At 46.6% G+C, this 16,357-nt stretch overlaps 1 protein-coding gene across 1 annotated transcript; it reads right to left on the bottom strand.

Moving 5' to 3' along the window:
- Positions 1-814: 814 nt before the first annotated feature.
- On the bottom strand, positions 815-15,854 carry LOC109527801 (ras-associating and dilute domain-containing protein-like). The gene is made up of 17 exons (XM_019889908.1): positions 15,199-15,854; positions 13,802-14,119; positions 13,001-13,236; positions 11,948-12,291; positions 10,693-11,013; positions 9,630-9,950; positions 9,425-9,462; positions 9,192-9,334; positions 9,016-9,131; positions 7,074-7,293; positions 6,737-6,909; positions 5,263-5,407; positions 4,429-4,601; positions 3,783-4,044; positions 1,691-1,803; positions 1,467-1,606; positions 815-1,123 (listed from the first exon to the last, which is right to left on the bottom strand). The coding sequence occupies exons 1-17, from the start codon at positions 15,318-15,320 to the stop codon at positions 1,018-1,020; spliced, it is 3,291 nt and encodes a 1,096-aa protein (XP_019745467.1). The 5' UTR covers positions 15,321-15,854; the 3' UTR covers positions 815-1,017.
- Between the last annotated feature and the right edge of the window lie 503 nt (positions 15,855-16,357).

The raw sequence follows: 16,357 nt of genomic DNA, 5'->3' as shown, positions 1-16,357 counted from the left end.
TCAAACCCCCCCCCCCCCCCCCCCAATTTGGCTTGTTAAATAGCTGGTTAGTTAATTTAAGTAAAACAAAAAATTGGATTCTATTCTTATGTAGCAAAAATGACACAGGAGTTCCACAGCCTAAATTCAACCCGATCCTTTGAACTGTGAGGCATACTTGCTAACCACTACTCACCAGGCTTCTACAAGCAAAATCTTATTCATGAATGTCATGTTCCTTGATTGTGACCGCAGGGTGCTAACGCTGCTGTCAACAACACAAATGTTAAGTACAATGGGCAGCACGTCGGCCTCACGGTGCAGAGGTACAGTGTTCGATTCTGGCTCTGTCCTTCCTGTGTGGAGTTTGCATGTTCTCTCCGTGCCTGCGTGGGTGTACTTCGGTTTCCGCCCACATTCCAAAAAACATGCATGGCAGGTTAACAGAACACTCTAAATTGTCCCTAGAGTGAGTTAGCTGGCAACCAGTTCAGGGTGTACCCCGCCCACTACCAGAAGACAGCTGGGATAGGCTCCAGGATGTCCGCGGCACTTGTGAGGATAAGCGGATTAGAAAATGGATGGATGGATGTAAAGTACAATAGAAATTAAATGCATCAGTATTGCTATTACATATTATGTTAGATTTGAAAAGTGCTCTTTGAGGATGGATGCCGTACTGCACGCAGCCGCCAGGGGGCGACCAAACACTTTGTTGAAATGTTTTCTTTGGATATGTGTAGAAAGTCATCAGGGTGACTTCCTATGTCCACAATTGTGGTGAGTTCTTTTCAAAACCCAAAGCCAAAAAAATGTGGCGTAAGACACACCCTGCACACAAACCCGCCTGCACACACATTTATTGTGCACATGTTTAAGAAGTGTATAAATATGAGAAAATAGCAACGTTTTTTATAAATACAAATGAGTTGATAGACATTGAGAAAATAGAACAACAACAAAAAAAAAACAAAACCGTTTTTGGAGTGAGCGGAGAAGCTTCCGGAGAGGAAGCAGGAAACAGTCTTGACTTCCTGTTCAGCATTTGGTCGTCTGTGAACTTTTGTTGGCGTTTGTGTTGGCATCCATGTTGGCCACCAGCAGTCTCAGAGAGTCTCCCGAAGAGCGAATCACTTCACGCCCACTGGGGAAGAAAAAACACCATTTGGTAAAGTAAATAAAATAAATAATATTGTAAAAACAACAGGATTTTATGTAAAATATAAATGTTACCTAAATAAATGTTTGAGAACAATCAGCTGTAAAAATTCAATGCTAATGTATTGGATTTGCATTTATAAGTTGTAAACAAACTTAAATAAATTCAGCAACTGTTTGACGAGCCACTAGAGGGAGCCCGTATACAACACTGAAGCATAGAGTGGTTGGGGGGACTGGTCAACTTGTGAAAAAAATACAATTAGGCTTTTATTTCAGGTCTACTTCTTTCCCGCTCCAGATGTTTCCATGCACACACTTGTACTTACACGCTGTAGTCCAATCCGACCAGGCTGACACCATTGACAGCGAGGATTCGATCTCCCGTCTTCAGGTGACGACACAGAGCGGCGGGCGAGTCGGGAACGAGCGACTTGACGTAAATTCCGCTCATCCTCAGCGCCGTCTTCTGCTTATACACAAAGTCAAGAAAAATAGCGTGAGGAGTTTTGGGGTAAAAGTGAAGCGATGGCTGGCCCGAAAGAAGCCGTACCGTGCCGTCCACCAGCGCCAAGCCGAGACCGTGAGGACCGCGTTGGATCTCTACCGTGAATACGTCATCGCGATCGTCGTCGTCTTCTTCTATTTCCAAAACACACTCACCTTCTGCACATGAATACATAAGAAACAATCCCCCCCAAAATGTCATTGAGCTCACAGTATGTTCCCGGTAATGCAAAGCGCTAAAGTTCTTACGTATGCTTCAGATGCGAAATTGCCAAGAATTTGCCTTTTTGTTATTGTGTGTGCATGCGCCTGACCAAACATCTTGTGTGGGATGAAGTTTTGAAGGCATGCAAAGGCACTTTTGGAAGCTCAGCGTCTTAAAGCGAGCTCAGTCAAAACCAGGAGTAGTATTCCAAACGCACCCCCTGCATAGCTTTTCCCAGCATGCTAAATACACATGCATGCAAAGCACGCACGCACCGCACACACACAGCGTAGGTGGCACGGACAAAAGCGCATGCGTCCGATTAAGATTCCAGGCAGCAAGCGGACTGTAAATTGTCATGACGGGTGGCCGCCGCCGCCGCCGTCGTTCTTTTCTGTCCTGACCTCCGCGCCTCGCTGTAATTCTTGGCAGCGATTAAAGGATTAGCAAACTTTCCAAATAACGTTTAGGCGGCACGCAAAGCATGATGGGAGCACGCCGGCACGTTCAGCAACAAACGCGAGTTTTCATTTCTGAAATCAATCATGACTCAATGGCGAGTGATTATAGTCTTGCCGTAGTACATGTATACAGCAGAATGTGAGTTGAGTGATTATGAAGAGCTAAAAAAAAAGGTAAACGATTAAACTCCACTTTGATTAGTGTTTTTTTTTTTGTTTTTTTTGTTCACGACATACAGTAATGGAGAATAATACAGTGCAGCAGCTAATTACAGAGTAGGAATGAGCCAATGAGAGTTAAGACATCTGCTTCAGATCAAGTCAATCCTCAAGCTTAATGCAGCACGGTGGGGGGACTCAGCAAGGGGGGCAAGGGATGCATATGTGTGTCTGTGTGTGCGGGGCACATTAGCAAGATGAATGAGTGATTTAGAATTAAACTTTTTTTTCCTCTGTGAACCTGCACCGTTTTTCTAGGAAAAAGAAAACTTTCTGTCTCTAATATTGCACATTTCTCCCTCTTGAAATATTCCAATAGGACTTTGTTACTGTAACTTGCAATGTGCCTTTGTTTCCTTGAAAAAAAATATTGCTTTAATTTCATATGACCTTTTCTTTTTTTTTTCCAGAGGAAAAAAAAAAGAATCATGCCAAAAACTTTATCATGCCATATCCACAATATTTCTTCATTTTATTTTTCATTTTCTTCATGAATATATATTTTTCCTGACAGCTGGGATAGCCTCCAGAACGCCCGTGACTCTCGTGAGGATAAGCGGATTAGAAAATGGATGAAAGGATGTATATTTGATTTGAATTTTTATTAGGTCTCCTTAATAAATCTATTTCTTATATTTGTGAATTTTTTAAAATGTTTTAATATCCATCCGTCCATTTTATAAAGCGCTTTATCCTCACAAGGGTCGTGGGCGTGCTGGAGCCGATCCCAGCCGTGTTCGGGCAGTAGGCGGGGTATACACCCTTAGCTGGTTACCCGCCAATCACAGGGCACACAAAGATGAACAACCATTCGCGGTCACAATCACACCAAGGGACAATTTAAGAGTGTTCCATGAACTGAAACACTTTGCTGGGCAGAACCTCTGAAGGTGTAACAAACGAGCAGCTAGCACAACATTGTCCATGTGCTATCAGCGCGACATCCCACTGCTCACATCAACTTTAGAAAATTCCAAGGGAATGACGTTTGACTTGAGTCATACACTTGTTGTTTTAGTTTAAGGCGGAGTCGTGCACTTCACCAGAACATTCCAAGTGGAAGCGGAAACGCTCTTCCCGTGCCCACGACACTCATGACCTCATCAAAGATGACCAGAGTGAAACTTTCCGCTTGATGTGTCACCGTGACTGTGTATGCGAGTGTGCGAGTGCTGGTGTATGGTGAGAGGGTGTGATCTGCAGGTGAAAGTGGAGTGTGTGTGAGAGCGTGCACGGTTGCTAGCGCTCGTTACCGTGTTGCGGTTGGGCGTCCGTCTGCTTTGCTTGCGGCGCGTTGGCAGGCGCGAGGAGGCAGGACGGGCACGGAGGAGCGGCGGCCTTGCGGACGTCCCACTGGCCGGCGCCACCCACCCGCTTGTGATTATCGGGCTTCGGGGCCGCCGCCTCCTTGCTGACGCTCGGGTCACCGGCAGCATCTGGCGGCCGGCACGCGGGGCGCGAGGTCTCATCGGAGGTGGTTGCGGACGACGCTGACATGTGCTCCTCAGGCGCCATCTGAATCGACCACAACCAGTCACACAGATGATCGTTGAGTTCATAGTCGCTTAAGGAGTGTACTAGTACCTCACCAGTAAGACAATTCCATCCACTTCTTACCAGTCATGTATTTTTTCCACTACTTAATGCCATTTATGTTCTACTAGTATATTACCTTACTTATAAACTACAATGCTGCACTAGTAACACTACCAGGCCCAACAAGTGTCACGCACGAGTAGTCTCTTTATCAAGGCTTTCCATTCGAAAGCTTTTCTTACTAGTGAGGACAAACAGACTACGAGTACATGCAGCTTAAGCTAGATATGGAGGACGTGGAATGATTTCCATCCAGAAAGTGAGGAAAACTTGCTGATTGTGTTGATTATTTATTTTTTTTACCTGTGTCCCTTCATGTGGGTGCAGACCTTCCCTGGGGGAGGCCTGGCCGACGGCCTGCTGCAGGTGGGCCAGCTGCTCCAGGAGGGCCAGGTCCTGGTGGGCTTCTTCCAAAAAGAAACTTCTGCTGGGCAGGATGAGCGGCGGATGCTGGTCAAAGCTCTCCAAAATGTCCGCTGCGCATGCGCACGCACGCACGCACGCACACACACACACACACAACCCACACACACACACACACACACACCCACACACACACACACACACACACACACACACACACACACACACACACACAAACACACACGATCATCAAGCTGAGCACAGGTGGCAATAGTAATCACACTGGCAATTTTACACCTGTCTAATTAAATTGCATCGTGTTTGTATCGATTAAAAAAGGGAAAAAAATGACGCATGACTTTCAAATCACTCAAAAACTACGCAGTCCGACCGCTTTGCTAACATGGTGAAATGACACACAAAAAAAACCTAAATTCGCTCATGATAGCAACTGAAAAGAATGGCGGCTTTTAGTCTGGCGCAATAACATTGTTTTTCGGCGTCCATTTTCTATGCTTATGACATCCCTTTGGTGTTTTGTTACTCAAATTACAACACGCCAAAATAAATCCCTTTTTGTAAGATGACCTGTTCGGTGTTATGTTCTCTGTTTCTATTGTTGCGTTGTTGCTTTGTGGTGTGCGTGTTGGAACTTGTCACCGACAAAATTGGCAGTTTGGCATGTCCGAAATGGATGTTTAGCGCTAGTAGTGTAGTTGGTAATGTGTATGTTGACACGAGGCGCACAATGGCTGCGCGTGTGCGCGGACCAACCCGTCCTGCAGGCGTCGTCGGCATGTTCCGGTCCAGGAGTCCAGCCTGCTGGTCGGGTCTTGCCGGTGTTGTACCGGGTCAGCATGTGCTGCAGCTGCGCCGCGTTTAAGGCGGAAAACTCGGACCTCAGGGCAGTCCACGACGCCTGTAAGCACAAGAAAGCTACAAGCTTCTGAAAAGAGTGATGACGATATTTTAAGACACGTGAAGCAAACGTCCCAGAAGCTTTTGGAAGCACGTCAAACAAACATCTTCTAATTTACATTCTCGAAGGAAATGAAACACGTTCTGGAAAGAGTAATGCTTGGTTGGAGGTAAAAGTTCTAGAAGGTTCTGGAAGCAAGCATGGAGCAAACATGATCTAGAATCTCGGAGAGTGCAGTCAGGGCCTTCAAGGCCTTCTCTTCCAGGAAAAATAAAATAAAAAATCAGAAGCGCGGAGCGACATTCACAACCTACATGAAATTGTAAAAAAGTTAATTCCAATAATCTTTTGTCTTCATTTCATAACACGTCTTGGCGGCGCGGCTTTCCAAGATGTCAGCTTCTCTGTGTTGCCAGGGAAACGACGTTCACAATCCTGACATCAAAAATCATTCAAATAGGCGTTTCTTTTTTGAACCAATCAGATTCCAGATTCACCACCACCGCTATAATCTTATATAACGTTCAACAGGGATGTTTGGATTGAGAACAAGGTTCGTGAAGACACGTGGAGCAAACATATAGAAGCGTTGATGTTTACGTTTTGGCTGTCATTAGAATCAAACTGTTCATTCAAACAAATACTTCAGAGTACTAAACTAATGCTTGTGTGAGTTTCCAGCAGGTTCGCCGTGTTGTTGACAAGACAACCGGAATGAAATCTGCCTGCGTGTTGATGTACTTTGAGCTTGATGGTGAGCTCATCATCGTGGTCCACTGAAGGAAACCTCCGAAGAGACCAATTTTAGAAACCTCAGGAACACACACACACACACACACACACACACACACACACACACACACACACACACACACACACACATTGCAGTTGGAACATGCACCCATTGATTACGGGCGAGTGCGGCAGGGCCGTGTCCCAGAATAACTGCGCTACTGTGCACCACATCCACCTCATTCGCTCCAAACATCCATATGCCGCACTCGCACAAGCAGGGGCGGGAAGGGCCGAGGGTGCTGGTGGTGTTGGGAGGGGGTAGTTGTGGCCTGTTGCCAAGGGGAAGGGGTGAATAAAATGCTCGCTGTTAACTCATCCTGACTCACAGTAGCAACTTTGAGTCACACAAGACAGCGGTTATGTTTGTTGTTACTATTTCTTGATTGCACTTTGATGTGAGGTTAATCTGTGCATTCATGTTTTTGGGAGTGGAATGTGTAGCGTATGGTTGTCCGAGAGGAAGTGGAATGTGTGCTGAATGACAAGATTCGGTGAAGTTTTCATGAGAAGGGTCAAACGGGAGGGAGCTCTGACCTGCAGTAGCGTTTCTTTGGGCGTGGCCAGCAGGTTGACGGCGGCCGAGAGTTTCTGGAAGAAGTCGGCGGCCACGTGGGCCAAGCTGATGTTCTGCAGCCAGTCCATCAGCAGGTCCAGGTTGGCCCGCATCTGGACCCCTCGCGACCAATTGTAGAAGCCCACCACCGAGCCTCCAAGACAAACAGCAGCTCAGTTGGGCACAAGGACGTCCGACTCACAGTTTTCATCACATTTGGTCAACCTCGGCACATACTTGACATTAGAACAACCTCACGGCGAACAATGCCACCAAGTGTAAACAAGGCTTAGCGCAGTGAGCTTAGCGTGCGGCTACCTCTCTCCATGAGCGCGTTGAAGAGCGAGGCGTTGATGAAGAAGAAGAGGTACGCGCACAGCTGCAGGCAGATGTCGGCATGCACCTGGAAGGAGGTGAAGAGCTGCAGCGCTTCCTTCAGGACGTCCAGCACACCGCTCAGCCCGTCCGGCGCGCACAGATGCCCGCTCGCCGAGAAGGGGTTCCCATCCAGCATCGCCGGCAGCGCAGAGTACATACTCTATGAGAGACAAGATGTTTTTAGTAGCTACAACTAGGGATGGACTAAAAACGACAGTGTTGTTAACATCCCTGACAACTTTGAATGGAAAAAAATATCGAGGGGCTTTTCCACACCGCAACCATGAGGCACTCTAAAGTGGTCAAACGAGTGTGAAATCCCGGTTCCACACAATGGCTGTCATGTCGCACCTTTTCCCGCCTCCTGCTCTTCCACCTCCTCTCCATGACGTACACACAATCATGGTTGTCTCTGTCCGCAGCCTTGTTGTTCGTGTAAGCAGTCAATATGAGCGGGGGTGTACTTTGGAGGGGTTCTGGCCGGGGGGAATCATCATCCTGAGCAATGACAATGACCGAGCCCCACCTTGGTGCTTCCTGTGGACTTGCGAGGAAGCCAGACAGGAGGAGGAGGAGGATGAAACGAGCGCAATGTTGATGACTACACCAATTCATCTTGAGTCTTCTCATTGTTCCACGCAGGCATGACATCGCCTCCCCAGAAAAAGACCGCTGACTCACAAACAGCTGCTTGGTGGCCCATAAAGATCAGCGAACGGTGTGGAAAGACGTGCTTACGCCTCACTGAGTTTTCACTCCTTTCTAAGTGTGACTTCTTTGGTCTTTCCAACAAGTTTTTTTATCACGTTCTTGAGAAGTCCTCGTTGTCAATGTTCTCAGCATTCCAACGCTTTTTTTAAAGGAAATTAAACACTCCTTCCTCACTCACATACACACACGCACACACACACGCTCACTTCCTCTCTGGAAACACTAAAATATGAGAAAGTGAGAGAGAGCAAGAGAGTGAGAGAGAGATCGAGAAATGTTTCAACATTGTGTGTGTAGACAAAAGTCTGAGGTCAAAACTGAATCAGTCACATGAAAAAAACAATCCGCACACCCAGCAAATAAACATATTAACTTTTTTTTCCTTTGTGTGTGTTTTTGGTGAATAGGAAGACTCGTTTGACATTTTTTTCTCTGTGGTTGAAGTTTATTTGAATGCATGTTTTTTTTGAGGGGGCACAGATGAGTTTTTGGGGTGAGTGTGAGTGGATTTTTGGTGTGTGTGTGAGAAGTTCTTTGTGTACATGAACTTTTTTAGTCTGCTTGAGGTTTTTTTTTGGTCAATGTGAGCGTTTTTGTGTGTACTTTTGGGGTGTGTTTTGGGGTGTAAGAGGATTTTTGGTGTGCGTGGTACTTTTTGGGGATGTATTTGTGTGTGTGTGTGTGTGTGTGTGTGTGTGTGTGTGTGTGTGTGTGTGTGTGTGAGAGAGATGATTATTGGTGTGAAAGTGTTTTGCGTGTCTGCCAGGCCTTTCCCCCGCTGAGGGCTGCAGATAAGGCCAGCTGATCTTTCCATTGTGTGTGCCGCTTGTTTACACAGTACACTTTCCGAAAAACATTGTGAGAGCGTTTGTGTGGATGTGTGTCACTGCATGTAACAGCATGCATGTGGTGGCGATTGTGAATGTGTGCAAGTGTGTCGGAAAGTGTATGTGCCAGAGTTGAAATAGTTTTTGAGCTTTCATTGTAGTTTTCAAAGCGGGTTTGTTAGCTTTTATGAGTTTTTGTTTATTCCAAATATCTTTGACTTTAGTTAGTTTTAGTGTTAGTTTTATTTATTCATATGTATTTTTGCATGCACATTTTTTGTGCACGACTTAAAATAACACATCATGGTAAGTATAGAGTAGTAAAAATGAAAAATGTGAGTGACCTTGGTGAGATAGTAGACGGACTGCTGGAAGGTGAACATGATGACTTCCTCCAGCACCGTCATGGCCTCCTCGCAGGCGGCGCGAGTGGATGCCACCTCCTCATCATCCATCAAACCTGTTGGTGCGACGCTCGAGTGAGCGATGGAAGGGCGAACGGACTTCGTTGATAGCTCACCTGTCCGGGGGGAGTCCCTCCCGGCGGCTATCAGCTGAGGGACGTGGTGCTGGATGAAGTGCAGAAGCTCGATGGTGTTGGCCATCCACGCGGCCAGAGGACGCAGACCTGAGATCACTTCTTGCGTCTGTGGTGGGGGGTTGCTAGTCGCGACATACAACAAAAGAAATTATTTGCGTGAATGTACTTGACCTTTGCGAAAGACACAGGACGTGCAGCTTGAGTCGACTCACTTGTCTGATTGCATCGATGCAAGCTCCTTGGTCTTGTCCTATCACGCATGAAAAACATGTTACGCTCGACAACACACACTGTTAAGCTGTGAAGAGCACAAGTTTTGTTGAAAAGGAGTGAAGTTGTGTAGAGGAAAAATTAGGTTGTGTCTTGAAAAAGAAGGGTAGAGCATTAGTGAAGGTGATTTGTGAAGAAGTGGTGTACCCAGACAACTTCCTGCACACGCGCCGCGATGTTTAGCAGGAGGCGTCTGAAGCTGTCGAGGTCCCGCGCGGCGGCCGAACGTCGGATGCACAGGCTGAACAGGAAGGCGGCCGTCAGCTTTGGTCCGGCGTCTGTGGGCTCCGACATGTTCACGATCTCCTGCAGAACCTCGTCCTCCTGCTCCGCATCGTAGCTTAGCGTCACGCCACCGTCTTCTGCTAAATCGTCTGCGGTGACGACAGGAGGCCAGCCGCACGATTGACAGGCGGTCGGCGGCTCGTCGGCCCTGTTAGGACAGAGCCGCCTCATCCAAGGAGGCGTCTGCAGAAAGGTCATTTGATTTAACGCAGAATGACAAAAAACTATAGAAATATGTAAATATCTTGTAGGAAAAAAAAAGACTAAGCTAGCATGATGGCATGATACTGCATGTAGATCATAAATGGTGACATAACTCGTGATGATTTTCGTTGGGTTTTTAATCACCTTTTTGAATCTCAAAACTGACAATTTATTTGAAAAAAAAATCTATAATTAATAGCAAAACAAATAAAAAGTCAACTCGGACCTGACTCTTCTGAATTTTTTTTTTTGTGGATGATCACAATTTCATTGTTTGGGGAAAAAAAATCAATTCAATTTGTTTTAAAAATCTACAAAATATTTACAGTGGATAACAGAGGCAGGCATATTTTGTTTTGGGGGGCAAAAAAGGTGGGTTTTTTTTTGTTTTTTTTTTTTAGACGAGTGTGATGGCTTTTTGGTGTGTGTGTGAGAGGATAGTTTTTTTCGAAGAAAATTTTGATTGGAGCTTTATCCTCTTTTTTTTCTCAACAATTTGTGGTGCAAATAAAATAATGATCAATGCATTTGCAATGTGTGTAAATTATATGGAGAATTTTGCTCTTCACGGGTCAGCCTGATTCCTTTCCTCTTAAGTTACACCCTTAAAATGTGACATTTTATAAGATTTAATGTCAGAACAGTACACTGAAATTTTTTTTTCTTGGCGTGGCAGAAATAACCGAATTGAAAAACCCAAACACAAAAAAACTTTTAGAACCTTTTTGTGCAGGGGTCCTGCCGCCATGCCGGTGGGGTCCTTGAACATGAACAGGTAATGCTCCCCCAAGCCCACCAGGTCGCCGGGGTGAAGCTCCGCCTCTTCCTTCAGGGGCGCCCCGTTTTTGGTGACACGGGCGCCGTGGAGCGGCTTGAGTACGGTGGCTGCGTCCAGACGGCGCACGCGGCAGTGGCGGGGGAGGACGTCGGGGGCAAAGAGCAGGATGTCCACCTTCAGACACTCCTCATCCTCGCCGGCGCGATGCTCGCCGCAGCGGCCTAACACCGTGCTGCTCCCGCTGAGCAGGTAGATGACGAAATCCTGCAAACAAACAAATCACATCTCAGCACGTTGGGAGGACCGGTTGTCATTAAGCATCTTGCTTTTGTTCTTCGAGCATCAGGTGATGCACTTGACACGGCCGTGATGTCATCGTCCCGCGGGCTGCTCTGGTCACATGACTCGACTCCAGTTGGACTTAAGTGACAATTTTAGGACTTGCTTGAAGGGGAAAGGTTAAGACTTGAGACTTACTCCTGTCTGCCTCAGACCAGACGACAAACAGGAAGTGATCCCAGCTTTCTGGAGGTGAGGCGTCAGATGATTGGATGCCCCCTCCTCCAACTCTCACACACTCTCAGAATAACCCACTTGCTTGTAATCAGGTTTATCTCTTTGTGTGTGTGTGTGTGTGTGTGTGTGTGTGTGTGTGTGTGTGTGTGTGTGTCCGTCCTCCTCAGGCTCCCCAGCGTGTACCGACAAAAGGACATCTTGTCCTGTCTGTCACACATTTCACCCCGCGAGCTCACTGACAGAACTTGAGTGTCGTGCACACGCATGCACAAAGTGGGTTTGAATAGTTCAATCAAACCTAATCAATGAAATCAAAAACAGGAACGCGGTGTGCCCCGACCGCCGTCAAGGCTGGAATCTTTGCGGCATCATTGCAACTGCTTACGTTGTGTTGCACTGAATGTCAAATGAAAGGCAATCTGGATTGGTATTCGTGAAGATTAGATTTCAAAAAGTACTCAATGAATGGAAATTCATTTGCATGTTTTTTGTCGTATTTTAATGACCTATTCGAGTGGATCTGTTTATTTCATAGATATTATAATATTAACGTGCTGCTTAATTGATTATTCTATTCATTTAATTATATTATTAATCTATGAAGCTTTTTATGTATTACATTTGGGCAAAAACAACAACAACAAAAAAAAAAAAAGGTAAAAAGCGGTATGTAGCATGTCACCTGTCTGTGGTTGTATCCCTGCAGGAGCAGAAAGTAGGGGAAGTCAAAAGGCGGGTGAATGGAGTATTGGGTGGCGTTGTCATCGCTGCTTTCCGTCTCTTCCTTCTCCATGCCCAGCAGCCTCAGGGCATCCTTGTCATCATCCTCGTCCTTGTCCTGCTCCTGTCCCTGGTCCCGGGATCGTCGCACCCCGCGGGCCTCCTTGCCCATGGCGCTCAGGTCCATTTCACTCAGGCTCCTCCAGAAGTCCGGCCCATCCGCAGCCGCTGCCACGCTGCTGTCCACCAACATCGAGGTGGCCCTGGAGCGGTTCCGCTGAAGCTTGCGGGCTTGAGCATTAATGCCTGGACGTAACAGACCGCGGCATCAAGATGGCGATCTATTTATTGGCCAACGTACTATGTGACCCGTTCACTACTTCTTAATTTCTGCACAATAATACTGAACACAACAAACTACCATCACAAGGCACTCCCACTCCGCAATAATGGCAACACATGTGACAGATCGAAAAGAGGCCCAACCAGTGGGTACAAATTACTTTTCTCCAACCACAACAATGCAGTTGCAATCCCTTCAAAGCCCGGAGAATGAAATGAGCGGAGTATATTCCCGGATTTGCTCAAAGCCGCACGTCAGTTCATCCAAAAGATTTGTGGGACTTGAAGCCTGAACTTCCTGCGCGAGCAGGAAGCGCAGTGATAGCGGCGCAGTGAGAGCACTTATCATGTGGCGCTCAGTGGCTTTGGATGCCTCTGGGCCATAAACAAAGATAAGGACAGCTTTGGTCTCCCGTGGCCGCCTTCCATGAGTGGCGCAGATACAGAGGAGGACAAAGGCCCAAGCCATAAAGGGCTGACTTTGCGTCCCCCCTAAATCTTTCCAGTGGGACACGGACACCACTGATGGAAGAGTAACAAATACCGGATGCCAGTAAACTGATTTTTGGGCAAAATTGCAAACTCCCCCTTTCTTAAGATGAAATAAAAGGCTCAGACGGCTTTCCGCCGCCACATCCGCTGCCGTTGAGCGCACGGGGGTCTCCCGATATACCTGCCGTGACGGTGTCCCGCTCCTTCAGGCTCTGCTCCTCTACTCGGAGCCTCAGCTGGATTTCGAAGCGGCGCGAGAATCCTTCTTTGGGTTTCCACAACGACTGCAGCACCAGCGGCTTCTCGTGGTCGCCCACCACGCGGAAACATTCCCGCCGCCACTGGCCGCCCGTGCCTGTCTGGCCGATCACGTCGCACAGCACGTAGGCGCCGGCGTCCGCTCTCTCCAGACTGTACCTGAACGAGGACAAACGCCGTCAATGCCACGTAACACCTCTGAGAATCTACTCACAAAAATATAATTTGCCAGTGAAATCGATCATTTTCTCTTTCTTTCCAAAAAAGGCAAATGACATGAGTCCAGCTTGGCACTTGTGTTTTCCCCCTTTATGCGATATATATTTTTCATGATAAAGCCTGCAACCAAAAACTATTGATTTTTTTTGATTCATCGAATTATTAACATTTTGATTTTCATCCCTTTATTGAAAAACAGGAAATTATTTCAAATTGACAGTGGAGAAAATTCCCACAGCTAAATTGATGATGATGATTCAGTTACTGGTTTGGTCGGTTACTTGTCATAAAATTGGCAAAATTACTCTGAACACACTTTTTTGGAGTGGGTGAAAGAGAGTGTCTACTCTTTCTTTGCTCGCTTAGCTGCTGTCACTGAAGACAAGATTTTATGTGTCTTGAAAAATCTGCCAAAACGGTTTCCAGTCAATGTGTTTTCAAAGATAAGATCCGCTTCTCGCATCTCAGCATCTGATTGAAAATGTTGTTCTTGTGTGATTCTGACCTGCCCAGAGCTTCTTTGAGGAGCTCCTTGGCGCTGGACTGCGTGGTGGCCAAGACGCTCTTGTAGTGGGCGCCCTGGCAAATGTCGCTGCCGAAGATCTTGAGGATGCCAGGCACCGACAGCTGGCAGGACAGCTCGGCCGGGTCGTCTTGCGGTGTGGCTGAGGCCGAGCCGCTGTCACTTCGGTGGAGGTTGGGGCTGTGGTTGAACAAGCCCGACAGACGCTTGTTGTTGTTGTTGTTGTTGTGGCGCCGGATTTTGGACTTGGCCGGCTGCCGGACGCCTGAACTCTCGGCCGAACGGCCCGTGCCTGTTGAACTGTTGGACATGGAGCGCACAAGATAACGAATCTGAACAAAAAATATACCTCTTAACCATGTACTGTAAATCCCGACTGAATCTGTCAGCAACTTTGGCCTCCCCAAAAGGTTCATAATGCTCCTAAACGAAGCTCCTCAACTCACAGTAACAGTGTTTTTACATTAAGAGACCCCAAGATGGCAAAAAAGCATTATTTTTTGTCTAAGTGAAGCTCTTCAGCTCACTTCAACGTAATTCCTTGGCGCAAAGATGTTACGTGGAGGCAGCCAAGCACATCCTGTTCTTTGTCCAGCTATCTAATCAATCTTTGAGATATCAAAGTGACTGTGATACAAAGCCAAACAAATGACATTTATAGCTCCAACCACTACTTGATTGTCGCAGTGATGAGGCAGCGCACTTCCCAAGCATGCTTTGGACCCTTTGAAAATATTTCGAAATCGTCGTTGCTCTTGATTCGGCTTGACTCAGACTTGATCTTAGTTTTACTGTTTTGTGCTTTCTACTGTCTTCATTATTAATTTATTTTTATTGTTGTATATATGATATTCGCGCCGTGTACAGCAGTTTGTATACAGCGATGGTTGTTTTAAAGTGCTCTATAAATACAGTTGAGTTGATTTGCTTTGTTGTAAGTCTGCCTTTGGTGATAGGCTGCCTTTGGTGATGATGCACAAAGGGACATATTAGATAAAAGGGCAGGACTACATTAATTTGATTAAACTTTGCCACAAAGCGAGGGAGTCAGTTTGCAGAGTGACTGGAGCTGAGTTGTGATGAGCAGCTCTTCAATGTACATCCAGTTCCCGTTCGGGGGAAAAAAGCCACTGAAGAGCCTCCGCTTGTCACATGATGTAATTAGAAAGTAGAGTACTGCGTAAATTAGTATAATTGTGAAGCAGTATGAGTTGTATGTACATAGAAAATGTAAATTGGAGAGCAGAGTAGAGGGTCATATAGTAGTAGAATGAGTAGCATACAAAGTAGAGTCCAGTCAGGTTGACATAATACATAGCATATATGAGTAAAATGCAGTGTAGCGTGGATACAGTTTAGTTGCACTAAGTGGGTCTTACTGTGTTGATCCATTGCTGGCTTTCCGGCCAAGTTGGGCGAGTCTCTTCTTGGGTGAGCGGATCAGCAAGCCCACCACGGCCGCCTGTTTATTGACGTGGCTGTTTCTCTCGTCGCTAATCATCTTCTTCCTCGAACATCAGCACACCAACTTCATCTCCATCATCATCATCACGTCCACATTTGAGGAGGAGGTCCAAAAGCACCCTTGCAACTTGCCCTCCATTTGGCGTCCATGAGAGCGGCTTGCAGCTTGTTAAGTTATTCCGTTAGCGAGCACAATTCCAGGACGTCTACTCGCCACAGAGGAGGTGCAAGAACCAAAGATGTTTGTGGGAGATGAGCAAGAGGAGGGGAAGGGCGTCCGTCCGTCGCTCGGTCGTTCGGGAATGCGTAAAGTTGGTGAACCTGCCGCTGTCCGCAGCCCACCGGAGTTCCCTCCACTCTGTGACTTCCCATCACGAGCACGCGCGAGGCGGGAAGAAGAAAGTGACGCGCGCGCGCGCGCACACAGCGGTTGGGTCAAGCCTGCCACTACCTTCAGTCCAATTACGTACTCTACCTCCCAGAACGCTATTTCGGCATCATTGAATCTACATTGCAGATGATTAATTCGGCAAACACTTATGCCGAATGTGCCACGGAATGTGGTTATTTGACAAAGTGGTTTTGAGTGTACGACTGTGGTCAACAAGGTGACAAGTTCAGAGGCCAGAAGAAGCGTGGATCCGACACTATTTGTCTCACAGTGACATCTAGTGGTCAACTTTTGTAACTGCCAAACATGCCAGGAAAGGCGACACAGTGCAGATGCAGGTTCGATTCCGGCTCCGGATGGATGGATGGACTGGACATTTTCATGTGTTGCATGCAAATTGTTTAGTGTGTGGAGTTATGACTAAATAGTACGGATTCAAAAACAACCGAGTTGTACTTACAGAACCTCTTGGATAAATTTAACGTCTGTTGTAGGTTATTGTCATAAAATATCATAAATACACCGATTGACTATTCATTTCCTTGATGATTCGATAGAGGAAATGTAGTCGTATGCCTAAACATAGGCTTAAGTTTCAAACTTTTCGCGTGCTGCTGATTGTCGACTTCAACGTTCTGCTTGAAACTTTGGAGGAACATACAAACGTGTACCGGTAGTGACTT

The sequence above is a fragment of the Hippocampus comes genome, unplaced genomic scaffold (genome assembly GCF_001891065.2).
Source record: "Hippocampus comes isolate QL1 unplaced genomic scaffold, H_comes_QL1_v1.1 scaffold326, whole genome shotgun sequence".
NCBI lineage: Eukaryota > Metazoa > Chordata > Actinopteri > Syngnathiformes > Syngnathidae > Hippocampus > Hippocampus comes.
This window is presented reverse-complemented; position numbering and strand designations above follow the sequence as displayed.